This window comes from Chlamydotis macqueenii, chromosome 16 (assembly GCF_036417535.1).
Source record: "Chlamydotis macqueenii isolate bChlMac1 chromosome 16, bChlMac1.mat, whole genome shotgun sequence".
NCBI lineage: Eukaryota > Metazoa > Chordata > Aves > Otidiformes > Otididae > Chlamydotis > Chlamydotis macqueenii.
Genome location: NC_141571.1, coordinates 6,306,894 through 6,326,026, shown reverse-complemented (window position 1 = coordinate 6,326,026; position 19,133 = coordinate 6,306,894). Strand labels below are relative to the sequence as shown.

Sequence of the window (19,133 nt, the reverse complement as noted above, 5' to 3'; positions counted from 1 at the left end):
AGGGCTTCGCTGGCGGTGGGGTTCGTGCCCCCTGGGACAGCCTGCATGGGACAAGCCATGGGACAAGCTCCCCACACCAGCCCCTGAAAACAGCCGAGCCACGGGACAAGCTCCCCACACCAGTGCTGTACTGGGAGCCACGTGCTGGGCGCTGCTCCCAGCAAATACCTGCGCTCTTTATCAGCTGGCGATTGATTTAGAAAGTTCATGGCTTTGGCATCCCATGATACGTTTACTAGAAATGGTTCATTTCCTCAAATGATGTCGTTTATGGTCATAATATATTTTAATTTCTTTATGATACAAGAGGCCAACGGCACTGGGCCTTGCAGGAATGTAAAGGGACAAATAATAGTGTTATCCTGTCTCGGAGACAGAGGTCAAATCCTCAAAGGCTAATTAGCAGTTTGCCATGTTGTTTGTTAGCCAGGAGCAGGCAGCTGGCACTGCAGTGTCCTGGTCATAGGTTTATGGGACTGCGGAGATGCATGATCCCCTCCCCTCGCTGCCCCCACACAACAATCCTTGCATGTAGAAAGTTCCAGTGTGCCTGTACCTTGCTTTCTCCTGTGTTTCTCTGTCTCTGTGGCAGTAGACAGGACGGTTATGTTGCGTAGGAGCGTGCCATGGTGGCCACAGGCTGCAGGGGCTTAAAGCTGCTGTGGAAGTGGGAGCTCCTGGAGCTGTTTTGCTTCCACTCACCTCCTGGCACTTGCTGCGCTCTGGCGATTGAGGACGCTGGGGACAAGAAAGGCCATTCAGGCACGCTGCACACCCTGTGGAGAAAAAGTGTTTTGCACTAATTTGTTTCCTTCCGACTCCAGAAACTAGAATCTCTCAAATTTTAACTTACCACCCTTTTCAAAATTCTTTTTCCATGCCCAGCCTACCTTTCCCTGTTCCAACCTGACCAACGCTCCTGCCCTCGGCAGCCTTCCCCTTTCCTTGTGCTACCTCCCATCAGGCACACGTGGACCTCTCCTGGGACGCTCCCCCAGGTCCAGCTCCCCAGCCAGGGCTGACTTTGCCAGGCAGCCCGGGGCACGAGGAGGGCAGCTGCAGCAGCCCATGCTGCCCCATGCAGGAAGATGCTTCTTACCCTTGAGGAGCCCTTGACTTGCCCTCCTCTGGGGACATGGACTTAGACCATGCCCCCACCACCCTCACCCCACCGCAGCTCTCCCTCCACACCTCCATTTGTAGTCTTTTGGCTTAATTTCTAGAGAGGGCCAATCCCGAGAGCCCCAGCAGTGACTGGAGGTCACTTCCAGTCATGGCTTGCTGATGCATCCATCTTTGCAAAAAAGATAAAATAAATTTTTAAAAAAGTAAAACTTGCTTTGTAACCATTGTTGATTTTGGCTGTTCTTCTCCTCCCACCTATTGCTCCACCAGCTGGAATGCTCCAGGGGCTGTTTTGTGTGCATATAACGAACGTATAAAGTCAATGAAACCTAAAAGCCCTGCAAACAGCTGGCAAGGGTGAAGGGAGAGACTCGCTTGCCTGCCAGACTGCGAGCTCAGCGGGGATCCTTTTCCTGAGAAGCTGCAAGATTACTTCAGTTCCAAAGGGATCACAGCCACCTGCTAAACAAGTTCTCTCCAGGTCCAGACACAGGCTGCTGAGGTCCCTGCCACATGAAATGTGAGCTGGCGAGGCACGGGAGGCAATAGGTGCTCATTGCTGGCAGCAAACTCTCTTTCCAACTCTCTCTCCCAACCCTGTGGCGTCTGCTCTCCTGTTTAAACGTGGCTTAAACTGCTGGATTCGAGCTGAGCATCTGGCAGCATAGACAGTGAATCTGGAACAGCATGTGGCAAAGGCAGTGCTTTTCTGGATTTCCTCCCAGATAGGCAGGAGAGTGTTTCACTGGAAAGCATCCGGGTCTCCACTGGGTTGGGGTTTGGATGGAGTGCAATGCTCGCAGTGCAGGGGTTTAGGTGGGGTAAGTGGGATCTCCAGTGGGAGCTGCAGCTTGGGCCAAGTTGCAGCTTGTGGTGTAACGGAAAAAGATGAAACTAACACTTCCTGTTCCTCAATTCATCTTGGGGTCATTGCCCGATTTCCAGAGTCGCAAGTGCCGACGTGCAGGTCCCAGGGGACAGATGCTGTTTTCAGGGGCTGCAATGCAGCCAGAGTGATTGCAAACACACACCAGCACATGCACTGGCGTTTCAGAGCATAGCTGCCCTTCTGAGAACAGCTCAAACTTGGGGTCCTTGCAAAACAACAGCTCCCAAGAGTACTAGTAACTACTTCCTCACGTGTTCAGAGCCCTTGTTAGGCAGGATAAAAAATCCCGTTCTGGTCCTGGGATGAAAGGCACGCACGGTGTTATTGTGAGAGCAGTAGATGCTGAAATGGTCTGTCTGTCCCCATGTTTGCAGTTCTTTCCCTACCACTTTTGCATAGCAGTTATTTATTTTAGCTCCATTAACTGCCTCCAGCTCCAACAACCATCCCAGCTTCGGCTGAAATGCACATGTTGCTTTTGGAGAGGAGTTCAAGCAGAGTCTGCTGCCTCCTTTGAAGTGTCTCTTCCCCAGGTCCAAAAACGGCCTTGATGTCATGATTTTATGGCCTGGGTTCCTGGACAGTTCTGGTTGGCTTGGGCTCTTTTTGATAACTTTGGCATTGGTGAGAAATAGCCTGAGGTTGTGGTGAAGCTGCCTCTGTCACCCTCAGCTGTGCCGGGGAGCCCAGGGTGTCACCGCATGTCACCAGTGACAGCGTGTCTGGGGTCTGCTCCGGCATCCCCTGCCCTGGGCATCGCCTCCAGCTCCAAACAGCATCTGTCCCAACCACAGTGACAGGCGCTTCCGTGCTGGGGAAAGTAAATCACCAGGAGTGGTCTTGTATTGGACAGGATGATAAAGTGCCTGCGTTAGACCCTGGGCATGGGTCTGACACAAGGCTGTGGTCACGTCCTGCCTCCTGGGGCTGGATCTTTCTGATCCACCTCCCTGGATGGAGGTGGTGGATCTTTCTGGTTCACCTCCACAAAGTGTTTTGCCACGGCAGGGACATGCTGTGTACCGCTGGCAAGAGGCAAACAGAGCCTAAACAACTTCTGCTGTATCACCAGTTTTCCTGGAGGCTGCTGGTGGGGACAGACATGGGAGCAGACCCTCGTCTGTGTGTTCGTCATATGATTGCCTGGCGTGAAGGCAAAGATCTGCCGCTTGAACCAGGGGCTTGTTTCAGCTGTGCTGATCTGCAGCCCCCCAGCTCCTGCCAAATTCCACGGAGCTGCTTATTAACGCACTGACAACTCTGCTCTGGAGTCACGGCACGCCAAGGCAGAAGGCAGAGGGGTTTGACAGTGTGGCCTAAATATCCCTGTTTACAAAAAGTCTGACAAAACACGAGCCCTTGGCTTTATCTTTTCCATTTGGAAATAGCTACAGAGCAAATATGCTTAAGGCATGAAGGGAGGGGGATTTATATTGACTTTAGAAAAAGCTGTTCTTTAAAAACAGGGAAAAAAGCTCATCCTCGAGCTGGGCAGACTGGCTGCTAGACCCAAAAGCCCTGCGTAGAGGCTTAAAGCCTGCCTGCTAATCTGTAGCAACTCTGTGTGAGCAAGTCATGCAGTAAACTGCTCTCTGTTAATTTTTTAATGCAAAATAAACAGGTTGAGAAATGATTAGCATGAGAATAAGTTGAGCTTAATCAGGAGAATCAGAAAAGATGAGAGGGAAGAGGCAAATTGGAGTTATCAGTTAACCATATGGAGTGGCTCTGCCTCCACGAGCTCATGTTCCCTCTCGTTTTCCATCCCTTCTGAAGCTGCCCTTTTTTTCCCCCTTCCCTAATTTAAATGATGAGCTAAAATTGCTGATATAAGCACAATGGAAGCCCTTGTTTCTCCTTCTCATTTTCTATCTGCAATAGCTGCCCAAATGAATTGCAGGTGATAAGGCTCCTACCTGGTTATTCCCGATGGTCCTTCCCATTCCGCGTGGAGAAAGGGAGCTGCTGATGTTAAGGATGAAACATGCAAAATCCACTTTGTGCAAGTACAAGCGCTCTGCTCAGGTGCAAAATTTTCAGTGCAATCCCAGCAGATCCAGGGACTGAGTGGAGGCATCTGTGGGCAAGGGGAAGAGCAGCCCTCGGGACTGCTTGGAGTGGAGTTTGGTCAGTGGTCGAAGATCTATATTCTCAGATAGGCAGGACTTTGTCCACAAACTGGAATTTGAAATTTCAAAGGGGAAAAAAAAAAAAGCAGAAGGGACCTTTGCATGTGTGGAGATGACTATGCTGGCGATGTTCCTCTGGGATTTTTGTTCTTTGTCTTGTAACTTGGCTTCGTGCTTCCTCAACAGCTCGCTCGGTGAAATGGTGGTGGGCTGAGCAGGGGCCCTGAGCCCATCTCTGCTCCAATTGCACACCAAGGAGAGCCACTCGAACCCCACAGTGGCCTTGGAGATGCAAGTGACATGGGAGAAGCGATTTGGAGCCAGGGCTGCAAGAGGCAGCGGTGGCATCACTGATGCTGTGAGATGCAGTTGGTCCTGTTGGCTCTGGCACCAACATTTCTGCCAGGGATGTCTGGACTTCTTGAGAGTGCAGAGCTGTAAGAGGGAAAAGCAAAGGGCAGGAGAGCCCCAGGCTCCCAGCTGCAGCCTGACCATCGTCCATGCTCAGAAAGTCCACAGGCGACCCCAGACTGGGGGGTCTGGTCAATACACTGGAAGGCAGGGCTGCCGTCCTGCGACAGGCTGGAGAAACAGGCCAGCAGGAACCGCAGGAGTGTAACCCACGCCTGGGCACTGAGATGGTGGGGCCAGGCTCCTCACAGGGTACACGGTGGAAGGAGATCAGTGGGCATAAAAACAGAAATAAGGGATGTTAGACAGCGTCTAAGGAGAAACTGATCCGCCATGAGGACAGTCAGGCATCAACTGCCTACAAAGGCTGTGCACTCTCTGTCCTTGAGGTGTTCAAACCCAAATGGATGAGGGCCCGGGCAACCCATGCTGCTCTCACAGCTGGCCTGGAGGCTGGAATAGAAACCCCTAGGTCCCTTCCAACCTCAGTTATCCTTTCATCCTAATAAAAAACCCTGTTCAACCCACTTGACATGAAGAGCTAGCAAACATGGTAGCTGATGGCATCCTTATCATGAACGCTCTATTTAATAGTCTATTCTTGATCCTCACATACTGAGAAGCAAGGATCTTATTTCCAGGGAATCCCCTTTTGCTTTGGATGAATTTGCCAGTCAGAGATCTATCGATAAGGCAGAATTAGTGTCATGATGTGTCAGTGTGGGAAAGGATTTACTGCTCAACAGATCAAAATTAAATAATCGCTTGGTGCAGAACAGTTCATGCCCCAGAGCTGTCATGGTTGGCTTTGCAGCCATCTCCTGGCATAGGAAATGGTGTGTGGAGGGCACAGAAAATGAGGGCAGGAGGAGAGAGGAGAGGGCCTGAAAGCTAAACTGCCCCTCAGCACCTGGTCTGGGAACAGCCTTTGTCTACCAGTGGGGGTTTGCCAGCTACGAGTTGTCTCTCTCTGGAATACATAAATGACCAATCATCTTCTGTAGGACAGAAGGGTTTGAATCAGCCCCAAACCCAGCTGCTGACTTGAACATCTCCATCCTAAAACAGCCACAGAGGTCCTGTTGACTAGTACAAGCCATGACTACATGGACAAGCTGTCCCAAAACCCACCACGCAGGGATGTTGGGGAGACAAGGACTCTCCAGGCAGAACATCCCCAGGGAGACATCTGTCCCCTGCAGCAGACCATGCCCGGGGAGCAGCCAATGCATTTCCATCACGAGCCCATCTCCGGGGCAAAGGAAGTGCTCAGTGTCCTTGGCTGGTCTGGTCCTCGACCTCCACACTGAGACAAGGGATTTGGGAGGGGGCACAGGCGACTGGCAGAGGACACCGGTAGTGAGAAAACCACAGTCAACATGGCCCCGGGCGGAAAGCGCCACGTCCCATTGACAGTCCCGGCCTCGTGAGCCACCTAATGCTCTCCAAACTTCCCCGCTCCTTATCTGCCGCTCTCCTGCACACGCTGCCTCTCTGATTTCTATTCCTGGCCCTCTTAATCCTTCCCGCCCAGGGAGCAAATGGCCTTTGCAGCCTTCCTTGCTCAGCAGGCTATTAAAGCAGAAGGTCTGTTTTGCTGAGCAGAGCAAAACGAGCCATGCTTTTACGATATTTTACTAGACGCTGTGGCAAATCCTGCACATATTTGACCTAGTGTCTGTAGCATTTATCTAATCAAAGGGATCACTGTGGCCTGGCCAGGATTGGGATGGAGGTCCCTGGGACGAGGCCACAAAGAGGGCTGTGCTCTACCTTAGCATCCCCATCCCAGTGTGTAGATTGTTAAACCAATTTTTGGCTCAGGACTGCTCTTGCCGAAGGGAAGAGCCACTGGCATGTAAGTGCGGAGAGCTCTGCCCTCTCTCCTGGGAGCTCAGACTGAATGACTGTTTCCCCTGCAGCAAAGGATCATTGATTAGCAGTCCCAAGTGAGAAAGCAGAGGCTCTCCCCTGTGCTCAGCTTTGCTCTTGCGGATCTATAACTTTAGGGTAATCCAGGTGTCTGGAAGTGCTACGTAGGTCATAGTTTGGGGCGGGGGGGGCAATGGCTTCTTGAACAATCCCTGGTGCTCTTAAAATGTGAATAGTGAACTGTCGCTAGCATCACTGGCCAAAGGAGGCATGTGCTGTTGTGGAGCCAGAGACATGGGTGTCATGTTGTGACAGCGATGCCACCATGGCCAGGGTGGCTCGGGGCACCAGCGGGGCTGGGGCTGCATTGGGGTGCATGGGAAGCACGAATACAAACAAGCTGGGAGCCCAAATCAACAGTGTGTGGACCCAGTCACTCACCACTGGTTGCGAAATTCTGGGGATGTTTTCTACGCAGAGCGAGCTGACACCGAACCATTACTTGCTGGTTCTCCTGCGCCACCCAGCTGATGCCGTTCAGTGATCAATTAAGTCCCCGCTCATTGATCTTGCAATTACACTGCAATGTCTCGGTCCTGTCTAAAGCGGAGGAGTGATGTGTCCAGGGTCAGCTGGGGAGGACAGCACCCAGGTTAGCAAGGAGGAGAACGCAGGCAGCTCTGCTGCTTGCTCCAGTTCCCCCTGCCTGTTACCTGTGGGTCGGACCCCAGGTCTGGGCAAGCGGCGGCACTGCTGGTGCCAATGTCGGTTGCATTTGCAAAAGGAAAAATCCTGCTGCAGAGTAAAGCTCTGCTGCGTTGTAAAACACCTAGTGAAAATGTTAAGATGTGTCAATCAAAACCCGAGGTTGGGGGGTGTCTGGCACAGGGTGGCTCCGGCGGTGGGACAGGAGCTGCCCCTGCAATTCCTGGGGCGCCCATGCCACCTCCTGTCCCAGCTCGCCGTTTGGGCACGGCTGCAGAGTGAGATCTGTTTATAGGGCATTCAGCTCCTGTAAAACTCGGTTTATAGGGAAGTAAAAGGAGTCGTACGTCGTTACTTTGCATAGCAACGTGTAAATTGGCAGGCAGGCGCTGACCTTCTCTGACAGAGAGAGAGAAAAAGGAAAAGGTGTGGAAGGGATGGAGGGAGCGAGAGAAGGGAAGATCAGGGGAGAAGGCAACCAACGGTAGAGAGGGGAAGGCAATGACAGAAGTGAAGAGCAACCTTGTTCTCCCAGTGGGGTTTTTTCCAATTTTCCACCCCAGGTACAATTAAGACCAACACCAGCAGCTCAGCATCAAGGTCAATTGGCTGGGAAGGTGTTTCCTGGGTGGCGAGCGCCTGCTCCCACGGTCCTGCCTGGCCTGCACCCGGGAACCAGGATCAGCAAAGCGCCTCGAGATTCAATAATAAACAGTCAACAAGAATCACTGCTGCTCCACCAAAAAAAACCAGCTTAGCAGTGCTAGGCAGTGGGTGAAATGATTAAAGATTAACCCCCTACCTCCTGCCTCCACCCCTCTGGGGAGTATAGGCCTTGAGGCTCAGCAAATCCTTTCAGAGAAATATTTGAAATAAAAGACAACAGATAGGGGACGCAGTGAAGGCAGAGAGAGACAGAAGGGCCAATAGCCTGGGACAAGGGAATCGAAACAATCTGGCCCGTGTTTGCTGATGATAATGCGCCTTTCCAAAGCCCTAATAGACATGGAGATGGCAGATTATAGCGCAGCGCTAGACCCGGCGTATACCACTCTGGAGTTTGAGAACATGCAGGTGCTGGCCATGGGCAACGGTAAGTCCCCTCTGTCTTCTCCCCTCCACAGCGGTGGGACGAGCCGGGGGCTGCAGGAGGACAAGTCCCTGGGGCAGCTGCCGAAATGCTGCCGGGGAGGGCTGGGGCATGGGGGTGTCAGCCGGGGGAGGTCCCAGCAGCTCTCTGGTGGGTTTCTGCTTCTCCTGGGGAGAAATTGGGGTGGCGGAGCAACACTGTGCTCGGCGGAGGTGGGACGGTGCCCTGCAGCCCAGACACCTCGGGGCTGGGCACACACCGGGAGCTGGGTGCAATGAGGTCCCCACTGGACATTCAGCCCAGGGACTGGGGCTGAGCACAGAGGGGTCTCACTACCCCCAGACCCCAACCAAGAGAAAAGACCAGCCGAAAGCTTCCGAGTAAAATGCTGCCGGCAGCTCACCGGACAGAGCACGGAGCCCATGGCTCCAGAGCAGAGTGCCAGTCCCACCCCAGAAGATTTTCCCAGAGCAGAAAGCCATTTAGCACCTATGAAGGGTGGAAATCACTATGAAAAGTGACTCAGGCTCTGCCCCAAGGCCACAGCCCTTCCCCACGCAGTGCTGGGGTGCAGGGTGGGATCCCCTTCCCCAGGAGCGCTGCGGGGCCAGGAGGCTCAGCACCCAGGAAGAAGGGTGAGGGGACCCGGCAGGGATAGACAAGTGTTCCCGGCCCCTCAGGAGGGTGGGATCACACTTAACCCACCTTGATTTGCAATGCTGGCCCACCCATTTGGGAACCAAGGAGTCCTGGTGATTAAATGCTCAGAGATAACAGGAGATTCCTCTCCAAGTCCCCCCTAAAGTCTCTCTAAATACGAGGTTAATGACTAAACGAAGCACGCTGCAGAAATGACCCCCCAAGCCCTTTCCTCCTGCCTGCTGCGTCACCGAGGCTGCCGGGGTGCCCCTGTCCCGGGAGGGCTGTGCCAGCAGCGTGGGCTCTCCCCTCACAGCCTGTGCGGGTCTCCTCCAGGTTACAGCTCTACTCTATCACAGATATGTCAAACCAAAGTGGCTCTGCTGTGCAATAACCCCCCCGCCACACTGATCTCAGCCCCTTCTCCACTCTCTGGGGCTGCTCCTACCCAACCAGGGGTCTCAGGGCCGAGAGCAGCCCCCTTCAGCTCTGTTGATGCCCATCCGGACCCTCTGGGACAAGCCCAGGTCTTGCTCCCTGTCCATGCCCCTCTCCCACCCAGCACGCAGAAGCCCCTGCATAAGGGGCTGTGACTTGGTCCCCCTAGACTGAGGGCTCCACAGGCCAGAGGAACACAGTAATTTTATATGACAAGTTCAGGCACGATACGAAATACGCCCCAGAGGTGGATGAGTCAGGTGGGGTAGGCAGCACCAACACCTCTCCTCTTCCTCTGCCCACCTCCAGACCAGGAGCAGGTCTCACCTGCTTTGACGCTCCAGCAACTGCCCGCACCTCTGCTAGCAAAACCCCTGCCTCTTTTTCTGTCCAAGGACTGCAGGAGAGCTCGGCCCCTGCCCCGCACAGCTCCGCAGCTCCAGCCCAGAGGTGGCTGCTCAGCAGTGACCAGGTTGGCCACTGCCACAGACCAAACACATCCCATGTTCAGCCAGGCTTGGGGACCTCTCACAGAGCTCCTGTCCTAACATCAGCCTCAGCTGTGAGGTTTCAAAGTCAGATTTTTTATTTCCTCCATTTATCTTAACTCTAAATCAATCCAATTAAACTCACTTCACTGCAGCAGCCAGAAGCACACATTTCTGGCACTGCAAAATAAACTTAATTGGAAAATTATTCATCAGGCAATAATTTGTCAGTGGGCTATTAGACTAAGATGATGTAATTTCTTTGATAACAATGCCAGTTTTTTCTGTTCTGTGTTCATCTGATTACAGCATGATATACTGCTAAAAAGGGGATTTATCTGGGCTGTCACAGATACACAAGTAATGTGATTACAGGCAGATCATCTCTTCCTCTCTCGTGCAAGTCCTATGTTTAGCTGAAACTGGAAATCTAACTTTCCTTTTGGAACTACCTTCATCTAGCCGAGCCCTCGGGATGCACTCAGGGGAAGGAGGTTTTCGGAGGCAAGCAGCTCACAGGGATGAGAGACAGCCAGAGCAGATCTGGGAGGAGGTCAGGGCTTTGGGAGCGGAGAGAAGAGCTTCGCACGCACAGAAATGCAGCTGCATGACAGGGTGTGCCAGGCAAGGACACAGAGAGGCAGCAAACCAATCTGCGAAAGAAATATAGGAGGGACAGAAGGAATTAGAAAGAACAAAAGCAGGCAGGGAAATGAAAGCTCCTGCCAGAGCCAGGGAAGGGGCTGACTGGAGATTTCCCCACATGCCAGCTCACTGCCAGGGATCACGGAATCCACTCCAGATTATTCATAACAAGGAATGGCCTGAGAAGGCTGTGCAGCACCTGCTGCAATATACCTTTCTCTGCAAAATAAATGCTAAAATGGTAGCCCTACCCTGGGCAGCACTGCCTTGGCCTCCCCCAGCACCCACACTCCAGCTAGCAAAGGCAGCCCTGTTGGGACCAGCCTTTTTACAGCACCCAGCCCCCTTTCTGCTGGGTGCCAAGTGGGAGCAGCTGTGGCCCTCCTGGGGCGGGAGTTAACTGCGTCCCTGCCAAACTCAGAGACCAGCAGACTTGGGTATTAAAATCCCAGCAGGTTTCTGTGGCTTTGTAGATCCTGGGTATCATTTGCAACAGGGATTTCCACTGAAGTAGGGGAATGTGCCTGTGCTGACACAGGAAAATGTGCATGGGAGGAGACAATTAGATCAACTGAATAAAGGACTGATCCCTTCAGCCTTCAGGTTTGTTTGGCTTGCTGGAGGGGTTTTACTGTAGGGCTTGTATGGTTTCGAGTCTTTCAGATGTCCTTTCCTACAGAGGCTGCTGCAATTCCCCATCCTCCAAAAAAAAAAACCCTTCAAGTGCCAGCCCTCCTTGGTCTGTAAGGACTGTAAGACCCATCAATCTCTGCTGTGGTGCTACCAGACTCTGGAAGATACCTCTGTGCTATGGCGTCACCCTCTATTTCTGTGTTAGCTTGATCAGTTTTTCCTTGCATGGGCGGTGTTTACCCACATGAGTTTTCCAGATAAAGTCATTTGAGTTTGTTATGGACTTAAAGTCTTGTTCTGAAGAAGCGTCATGCAGGCTGGAGCTCCACGCCTGGTAGAGAAGCTCTCCAGCAAAGGGAGCTGGTCGCCTTGTTTCTCTAACAGCATCTGCTCAGGGCTGTCTTGGGCTCTTTTGGTGCTGTAACACCAAGACCTCTCTAATAAATCAGCAGCTCACTCTGCGCTATAATACCTCAGCTTTAACTCTGGGGCAGCTTTTTCTCTGGCTGTGCTACTGCAGCCCAAAGTGTCTGCAAATCCCTGAGGAATTTTGGCTCTGCTCTGTGACTCCTGAAATGGATTTCTGCTTAGTCTGAAGGCATTGGTGGAGTCAGGCCTTTAGGAAGGGCTGTTTCACCCTGGCACACGGTGGGCTTTTGCACACTCAAAGTGCAATGACTTAAGACACTCAGAGCACTCACCACTCCTTACGCACCTCTCTGACCGGCTCCTGCCGCACAGCCTGGCTGCAGCTGCCTGGTTCCACCAGAAACCAAGTCTCTCACTGGAAACTGAGTTAGGAAATGCTGGCTGGCTGTCTCACTGTCTTCTTCTTCCTGTGTCCTTCCTCAAGCAGACACATCTCCATCAGAAGCAGCCAACCTCAACTCTTCCAACAGCATCGGGGTGAGCGCGCTGTGTGCCATCTGTGGGGACCGCGCCACGGGGAAGCATTATGGGGCTTCCAGCTGCGATGGCTGCAAAGGCTTCTTCAGGAGGAGTGTCCGGAAGAACCACATGTACTCCTGCAGGTAAGGACAGAGGGGACAGATTCATTTGGCTGAGACTAAACAGTCCCCAGGAGCTGAATGGCAAAGCCCTGAGAACACAGCAGCATAGTCCTTCATCCTCTTCATCCTCCCTGCATCCTCCATCGCCTTCCCTGACCTCACCCTCTAGCTGGGAAGGGCCAGAGACAGCCCTCACTCTGGGATTGCCCTCCAGTGATCACTGGGGAGAGACCCTGGGAGGTCTTACCCTGTTCTTTGGGGGCCAAGCGTGTTCTTTGCAAATGGATGTGGCCAACTGTGGATGTGGCCAACAAGCAAGGTAGTGCCAAGGAAGAAGCCCCATTACAGGGGCTGAGCACTTTCCTGCTCTGTGCTCTGAGGGCAGAGCAAACCCCGCTCACTCCCAGGGGGCACTTCAGTGGCCTCTCATCCCTTCTCCATCACAGGATGGAAGTGTGTCTGCCATCTGCCTAAAATGCTGTCGCTGCCTGTTACATGATAAAAGACCATCTAAGAGGCAACAAGCTGGGCAGCGTAGCATGCACATCTCTGAGGATGAGGCACCCGTGTTTCTCCTGCAACTCATGCACTGCATCGTGTGTAGCCCATGGCTCTCCCATGCCATCAGCAGCTGTGACCTTCCTGCTCCCTGCTCTGAGCAACCAACATGTAGAGAGTTGCAGGGGAAATCGCGGAATCCTCAGCGCAGACCATCTAAATAACTCAGGCTTTTTGTGTGAGTTACTCCTGAGGGTCTAAAAGCCACTTGGAGAGAGTGAACAGCAACATGACTCTAAAATCTGAGTGACAAAAAGAAGCCCCAGGTTTATGAGCGCATGTGAACCACATTATCACTTGCACCCCAGGGTTATAGAGGCTGGCTGCCCAGGGAGCCCCCCTCCCCACAGCTCCAGTGGGAAAAGCCAAGGTGCTCAGTTCTTTGGAGACTAGGGCTACAGAAGTGCTTAAAAAGCTGCTTTCAGGCATCCATTTGGGGAAATCTTTGCTTGGGGATTTAAAAAGTACAGTAGAAACAAGCCTTTTCAAAAGCTACAGAACCGGGCATGGCTGGGAGCCCTTTCCTAAGGGCCCTTTCCTGTGTCTTTACTTCGCAAGCTTGATCAATCAGCAGTAAATTGGAGCAAGTTTGCAAGTGAAATTCATGCTGCAAATGGCTACCAGGCTCATACTGCATGCAAGAGCCATACACATGGGAAATCAGCATTTGCCCCGCCATGTGCGATGGATTTGGGGATACAAGCATGGAGGGAAGGAGCTGATTGCTTCCCAAGTCCTCTCTGAAGTGGAGGTGGCTGCAGAGCTGTTTGCACACCAGCAATGCTGTCCAGAGATCAGAACCAACCAGCCTGGATCCCAGACACAGCTCTGGAGAGATGCAGGGACTTAAATCCACTTCTTAAACTTACTTCTTAAACCTTCTACTCTTTTTTTCCTTTTTTTTTTTTTTTAATTCAGAATAAATGCATTCCTCCTCCCTTCTAACTGGCATCTAACTTACAGAGGTTACCAAGTTGGCTCTGACTCTCCTGGCTCACACTTTTAACTTCACTGGGGCTTGTTAGTCCATCATGAGCATCCTATGCCTACTGGTTAGCGCATAAAACCAGAAGCCTGAGCTCCTGCATGCGACTGCCAGCTCCAGCCCATCCTTATTTAACACCCAGAGGTAGAGCAGGGAGCTGAGATGTTCAGTGCAAAGAAACCTCAGGCTAAAGTAAGTGTGGAAATGGCACAGACTGGGGCTTCTTTCTCAGGGTGAGCCTCTGGGAACCTGCTCTGAGCACATCCTGGAGCTTGGGGCTCTGTCTTGACCCTTGAGGCTCAGTCTTGGTGCTCCTCACACCTCTCTTTCTCCCCAGGTTTAACAGGCAGTGTGTGGTAGACAAAGACAAAAGAAATCAGTGCCGATACTGCAGGCTTAAGAAGTGCTTCCGAGCAGGAATGAAGAAGGAAGGTGGGTGACAACATGGCTTCCCCGCGCTCCCCCCAGCAGCAGTCACGCTGGCTGTCTACGTCTGGGGAAGCCCTCGCAGCCCAAGGCCAGTCCCTGCCGTGTACACACTTGCCCAGCCAGCTCAGCCCTGTCTTCCCTCCACAGCGCTCTCCTGTGCGCAGACCCAGACCCCGTCACAGGGGCTGTAGGGAGAGTCTGGAGACCTCACCTTGCATGTGCCCAGCCTGCCCACTCCCACCCATGTGGAGTCCTTGCAAGCAGCCATCATCCCAACAATTGAGGGCAAGGCATGGGGGCACTGCGTGCTCCCAAATTCGATTTTAGGGCCCCTTCTCAGGACACCTCTCAAAATGCCAGCCCACCAGAGTGCCGCAGGGCCAGGGTTATGTCTCAGAACTGCCCGTGCTTGTACACACAGATCACACCTGGGCCTCTCCAGCTCACCCTTGCTCACAGTAACACACACATCACCTGTGCTCCCACATAGCCAGGGCATCCGAGCAGTTTGGGAATGCTTCTCAACATCAGCGAGAAGCACAAACTTCAAAGAAGGCCTAGAGATACGGAAACACTTTGGGAAAACTGCTATAAGTGCTGTTGCCCCAGAGTCACCACGAAATCCACAGCTGGACGGGTGAGTCCAGCAAAGGTCCAGCTGTCATTTTGCCCCTTTTTTCCCTAATGTGCATAGAGGTTCTTGCTGATCCTCTGCAGAGACCCATCAGCCACAGCAGAAAGGATCCAGTGCAACGTGAAGCATTTTGGCTATTTAACACCAGATGAAACGAGTAAAGATATCCAGCCTGCAGCATGGCCCAAGCTCACCCCAACAACTTCCCTGCCGCTCTGCCTCTGCAGCCCTTCCAGGGCCCCATGACTCAGACACGATGGGACAGGACTCACCCCTTGCTGAGCCCTGCTTGGTCCTCAGGAGTATTCGCAGTGGCAAGGAAACCTGGGCCTGCTGTAGTCCTGCTGGTGGCCCCACTGGTGGCCCTGTTGGTGGCCCTGCCGGTGGCCCTTTCGGTGGAGGGACAAACTGACAGCAGCAGCTCAGAGGAGCTGCCTGACGCCTCACAGAGCTCGTCCTGTTGATAATCTGCAAAGGGACAACCAGGAGGCATTTGGCTTTGTTGTTCCATGTAGAGAAATTAAACGCTTCCCCCTCCCCCGCCCCATCCAGACTCCCTTAAGCAGAAACTTAGGAGAAAAGGGGTCCTTGAAGACAACAGGGAAGTACCAGCAGTACCTGGGTGGCTTCCCCAGGAACACCAGCCTGCAAGAACACCACTCAGCAGGAACATTTCTTCTCTGTTAAAAGGGATGAGATACTGCAAGGAACTTGGCTTGACTTTCCCTGAAGAACATAGGAATCCTCCTCTCCCCATAGTGCCCGTTCATCCCATGCCCAGAGCTTCGCTGCTGTCTGTTAATATTCAATAAAAGTTACATTAGGTGCATGACCAGCTAATACTGAGCAAACATTTGGAAAACATCATGGCGTGACTGAACTCGGGGGCCTGCTACTGATAACAAGCAGCATAACCTTGAGAGCTCCTATTTACAGCCGCTGACTGCAGGGCTTTTCTCTGGCCCAGCCTCATTATTGCTTTTTATCAGGTGGATTTATACATGGAGAACGTATCAATCCAGAGAGCCACCAGCCTAAGGCAGGGACTGTTCTGTTTCCCCTGCCATCGATCAATACCTTATTTGAGCAGATGGCTTTGACTGGCGTGGCCATGGTGAGTTACGGCCAGCCCACGGCCTTGTGGCAGAAAGGGAGGCAAATCTTTCCCTTCAGCACTGCTGCTTCTGCTCTGGCTGCCGCCACCCCTAGACTGAAAGCCCAGGTCCTCAAGGCTAGACCAAGCAGGGAGGCACACTGGGGTCAAACCTGTCCTGAGACTGTCTTTACAGTAAGGTATGAGAGAGCTCTGTTGCTCTGGACAGATAAGTAGGAGCTGTTCTGCACTTCCTTCCTTATTGTGGCTTAGATGGAAGTTTTCTAACTGCACCAACGTGGTGCAAGAGCTTCCCAAACAGAGCTCAGAGAAGTCACGCAGACAGACAAAGAAGCCATGCAGATACGTGACTCCTCCTTTTCACACATAAACTTTGGGCTGCATGCATGAGCATGGCCACTGTTTCAGACCTCGTATCTTGAAATAAAAAACTCTCCCATTGAACTCTACAGGCTTTGAACCAGGTGCCTGGCTCTGAAACGACCCCATCCCCAGAAAGCCATTAAAGTGGATGTGAAAATAGAACCAGCAGATGTAGTCAGCTCTCGCACACATCCCGTCACAAACCAGACACAGCTTAGCTGCACCTTCGCCCTGCCAGGCAGGGAAGCTGGGGAACTGCAGCTAAGGAAGGGCTCCAGAGCACTGTGAAGGGGAATAAGGGGAATACCAAAAGTCTCTGCTAGTTTTCGGTATGCGTTGCCATGAATGACCTGCAGCTCAGCCAAAATACTCTCTTGCAGCCGTACAAAATGAACGGGACAGAATCAGCACCCGGAGATCAAGTTATGAAGACAGCAGCTTGCCCTCCATCAATGTCTTACTGCAGGCAGAAGTCCTGGCACAACAGGTACCTCTCCTTTTTCCTCCGGCAAATACAAAACCATCCAGCACTATCTGGCCAGTACAGCCAGCTGACTATTTAACAGCTGAGCGTTCAAATAACCACCTCTTTTCTAAGTAACTTATCTGCCAACTCAACACTGTTTTTGCAAAGGCATTTGTTACCTGAAACCATCCTTTTAACGTTCCTTGGTCCAGACCTCAGTTGTAAAAATATGCAATAATCTGTTGTGCTTTGATGGGACACAAGAAGGCCGGAGAGCCTGCTGGAAGAAAATGGGGTAGGATCCTTGAAATCCAAGGAACTGTGGTCGCCTAAGCAAGCCAAGAGGCTGGCCTCGCACGAGCAGCCTCCCTTCGCCATCAGCTGTTAGGAACTTCAGGTTCTGGCTTCCTGGACAGTTTCACAAGGAATCCATTTCATGCTTGTTTGATGCAGATATTCTTTCCAGTGGCTGCTTGAAATTTCCCATTTCCACAAGCATACTGTCAAGACTTATTTCCTAGAGCGTTCACCTGAAAAGATGACTCTGATTTATGAACCTGGATGTGTGTACATCAGCTCAGCGCTGTCTGGGAGAACACAGGACGGGACAGAAGCACACAGGCTGTGGGGAGGGTTTGTCTGTGAGAACAAGTGATGAGGATGGGGCTGTGCTGGAGGCAAGAGCTGCCACTCTTCACGGGAGCTGGGGAGAGGAGCACTTCTTGTCCTGGGGACAATGAAGAGGGATTCAAGTTGACAGTTCATGTTCTTCCTTGCTTCAAGGCTCACATTACCCTGAAGACTGGCCAGAGAGACGCTCAGGGACAGGATGTGCCATGCTCTGGGCTCCATGCTAGGGCTCAGGCTGTAAGGTCCACTTCCCCAAGGAGGGGATATGCCAGAGGGGCTACGGGCCAATGCTGTACACAAGAAGCATATCCAAGCTCATCCCACATTTCACCTTGTCCTACGAAGGCCGTAATATATTTATATCCCCTATAAAAATAATATTAATGGTGCTCCCAGAGGCGTGAGATAATGGGGTCTCAAGTCAACAGATCTACAAGGCAAGGACATTTCCGGGACTCCGAGTCCTGCAGTGGCATCATGTGTAAGTCTGGCGCAGGGTCTGCTGATAAAAACTACAACCATCGGCAAATCCAGGGGAGTTCCTGCTCTCCCACAGAGCACAGAGAGACTCATTAACAAGGCAGGCTCCAGCATGGTAATTGGTAACTTTTATGTGCCTAGCTAATTAGAACAAGATACTGCTGAGGAGCTGCTTTCTCCAAGATCTTGGGTCACTCACTCAGAGGTCTTTATTTATTTGCTAAGCCTTCCGGGCTCTCTGATTAGGGTAATACATGGTGAGATTTTGACAATCTTATTTATTCAATAATAGCCTGAGGGCTGGAAAGCTTCCAGGTAATGAAACCTGAAAAAAAAAAATGCAGGTGACATTTGAATTCCATTTCCCTGGTGAGGCTGGCAGGGTCCGAGCTGAAAGTGCTGTCCGGAACAGGACAGGAAGAGCTGATGTTGTACAAGAGCACAGAGGGCAGGCGGAGGGCAGCGATGGGGTTGAGTTAATTGCTTACAGAAGCATGAGGATCAGGTAGTGACTAAGGGCAAATTTTTAGATGAGCTGGGTGAGCAGCTATGCATGAGAACTGGGCAGGAGGTTGGGTGCCTGGTTTGGGAGAGATGTTCTTTCCAGCTCTGTGTGATGGTACTTGCAGAGCTGTCAGGCTTGCCCTTTGCAAATTAAATGGCCCCATTTGCCTTTGCAATCACAAATACTTAGCCATGCAAAAAATGCAACCTGTGTTGTGGGCATGTCCACACATGTGCAGTTTTGTCAAAAGGCCCTAAAAGTTCGGGGGAGGTGGGATGTTGTTGTCTTTAAAGTCTGTCTTTAGCCTTTCACATTGGGTAATATCAAATATTAATGACCTGGTGCTGACAGAAAGCAGTGTCAGACCTAGAAAGCTACCTTCAGCAGAGACTTCTTGTGCCCATGCTGACTCAAGCAGAAGGAGAAGCAGAACCTGCATGTCTCCTGTCAAAAGCAGACAAGGCAGGTCTGACCAAGCACTGGTTCTGGAGCAGGGTGGAAGGGGGAGCAGTTCTCTGCCTCTTGGTGGGACCAAGTAGCTTGTGAAGCAGCACTGGGTGGACGTATCATTGCTACTGGTGACTGCTGCATGAGCCTATCTGTTCCCTCCTGGATCTTGTCAAAGCATATTTGTTCAATGGAAATAAGATCTTGGCTTTACAAACATTTCTTCCGTGCTTTCCAGTCTATTCAAGACACGACAGTTTACCAACATGATTCAAAGCCTCAGCTGTGAAGCATTTCATGTTCACAGATCCTCAAGTTGATCCCAATTTAAATGAATTGTGCTGGGCCACATATTCTATGGGTTGGGTTCACAACAGAAAAAAAGTTATCGTTGATGCTGGAGCCTACATCAGCACAACCCATGGGCTAGGGATTTTCCTGTTTCCTC

General features: G+C 51.9%; 1 protein-coding gene and 1 long non-coding RNA gene across 3 annotated transcripts in view; one reads left to right on the top strand and one right to left on the bottom strand.

Annotated features, from left to right (window-relative positions):
* Positions 1–264: 264 nt before the first annotated feature.
* Positions 265–11,969, bottom strand: LOC147598703 (uncharacterized). 2 transcript variants are annotated; one of them, XR_015260343.1, is made up of 3 exons: positions 11,766–11,969; positions 3,931–4,578; positions 265–776 (listed from the first exon to the last, which is right to left on the bottom strand). It is a non-coding gene; the product is annotated as an uncharacterized LOC147598703 (long non-coding RNA). The 2 variants fall into 2 exon arrangements; XR_015260342.1 differs by lacking the exon at positions 11,766–11,969 and having other exon boundaries at positions 3,931–5,107.
* HNF4A (hepatocyte nuclear factor 4 alpha) overlaps positions 8,069–19,133 on the top strand; it is a 19,533-nt gene continuing 8,468 nt past the window's right edge. The window contains exons 1-4 of the mRNA XM_086760783.1: positions 8,069–8,224; positions 11,921–12,095; positions 13,955–14,049; positions 16,538–16,644. Coding sequence (XP_086616909.1) covers positions 8,104–8,224; positions 11,921–12,095; positions 13,955–14,049; positions 16,538–16,644 — 498 coding nt within the window. The 5' untranslated portion in view covers positions 8,069–8,103. The remainder of the gene's footprint in view (positions 8,225–11,920; positions 12,096–13,954; positions 14,050–16,537; positions 16,645–19,133) is intronic.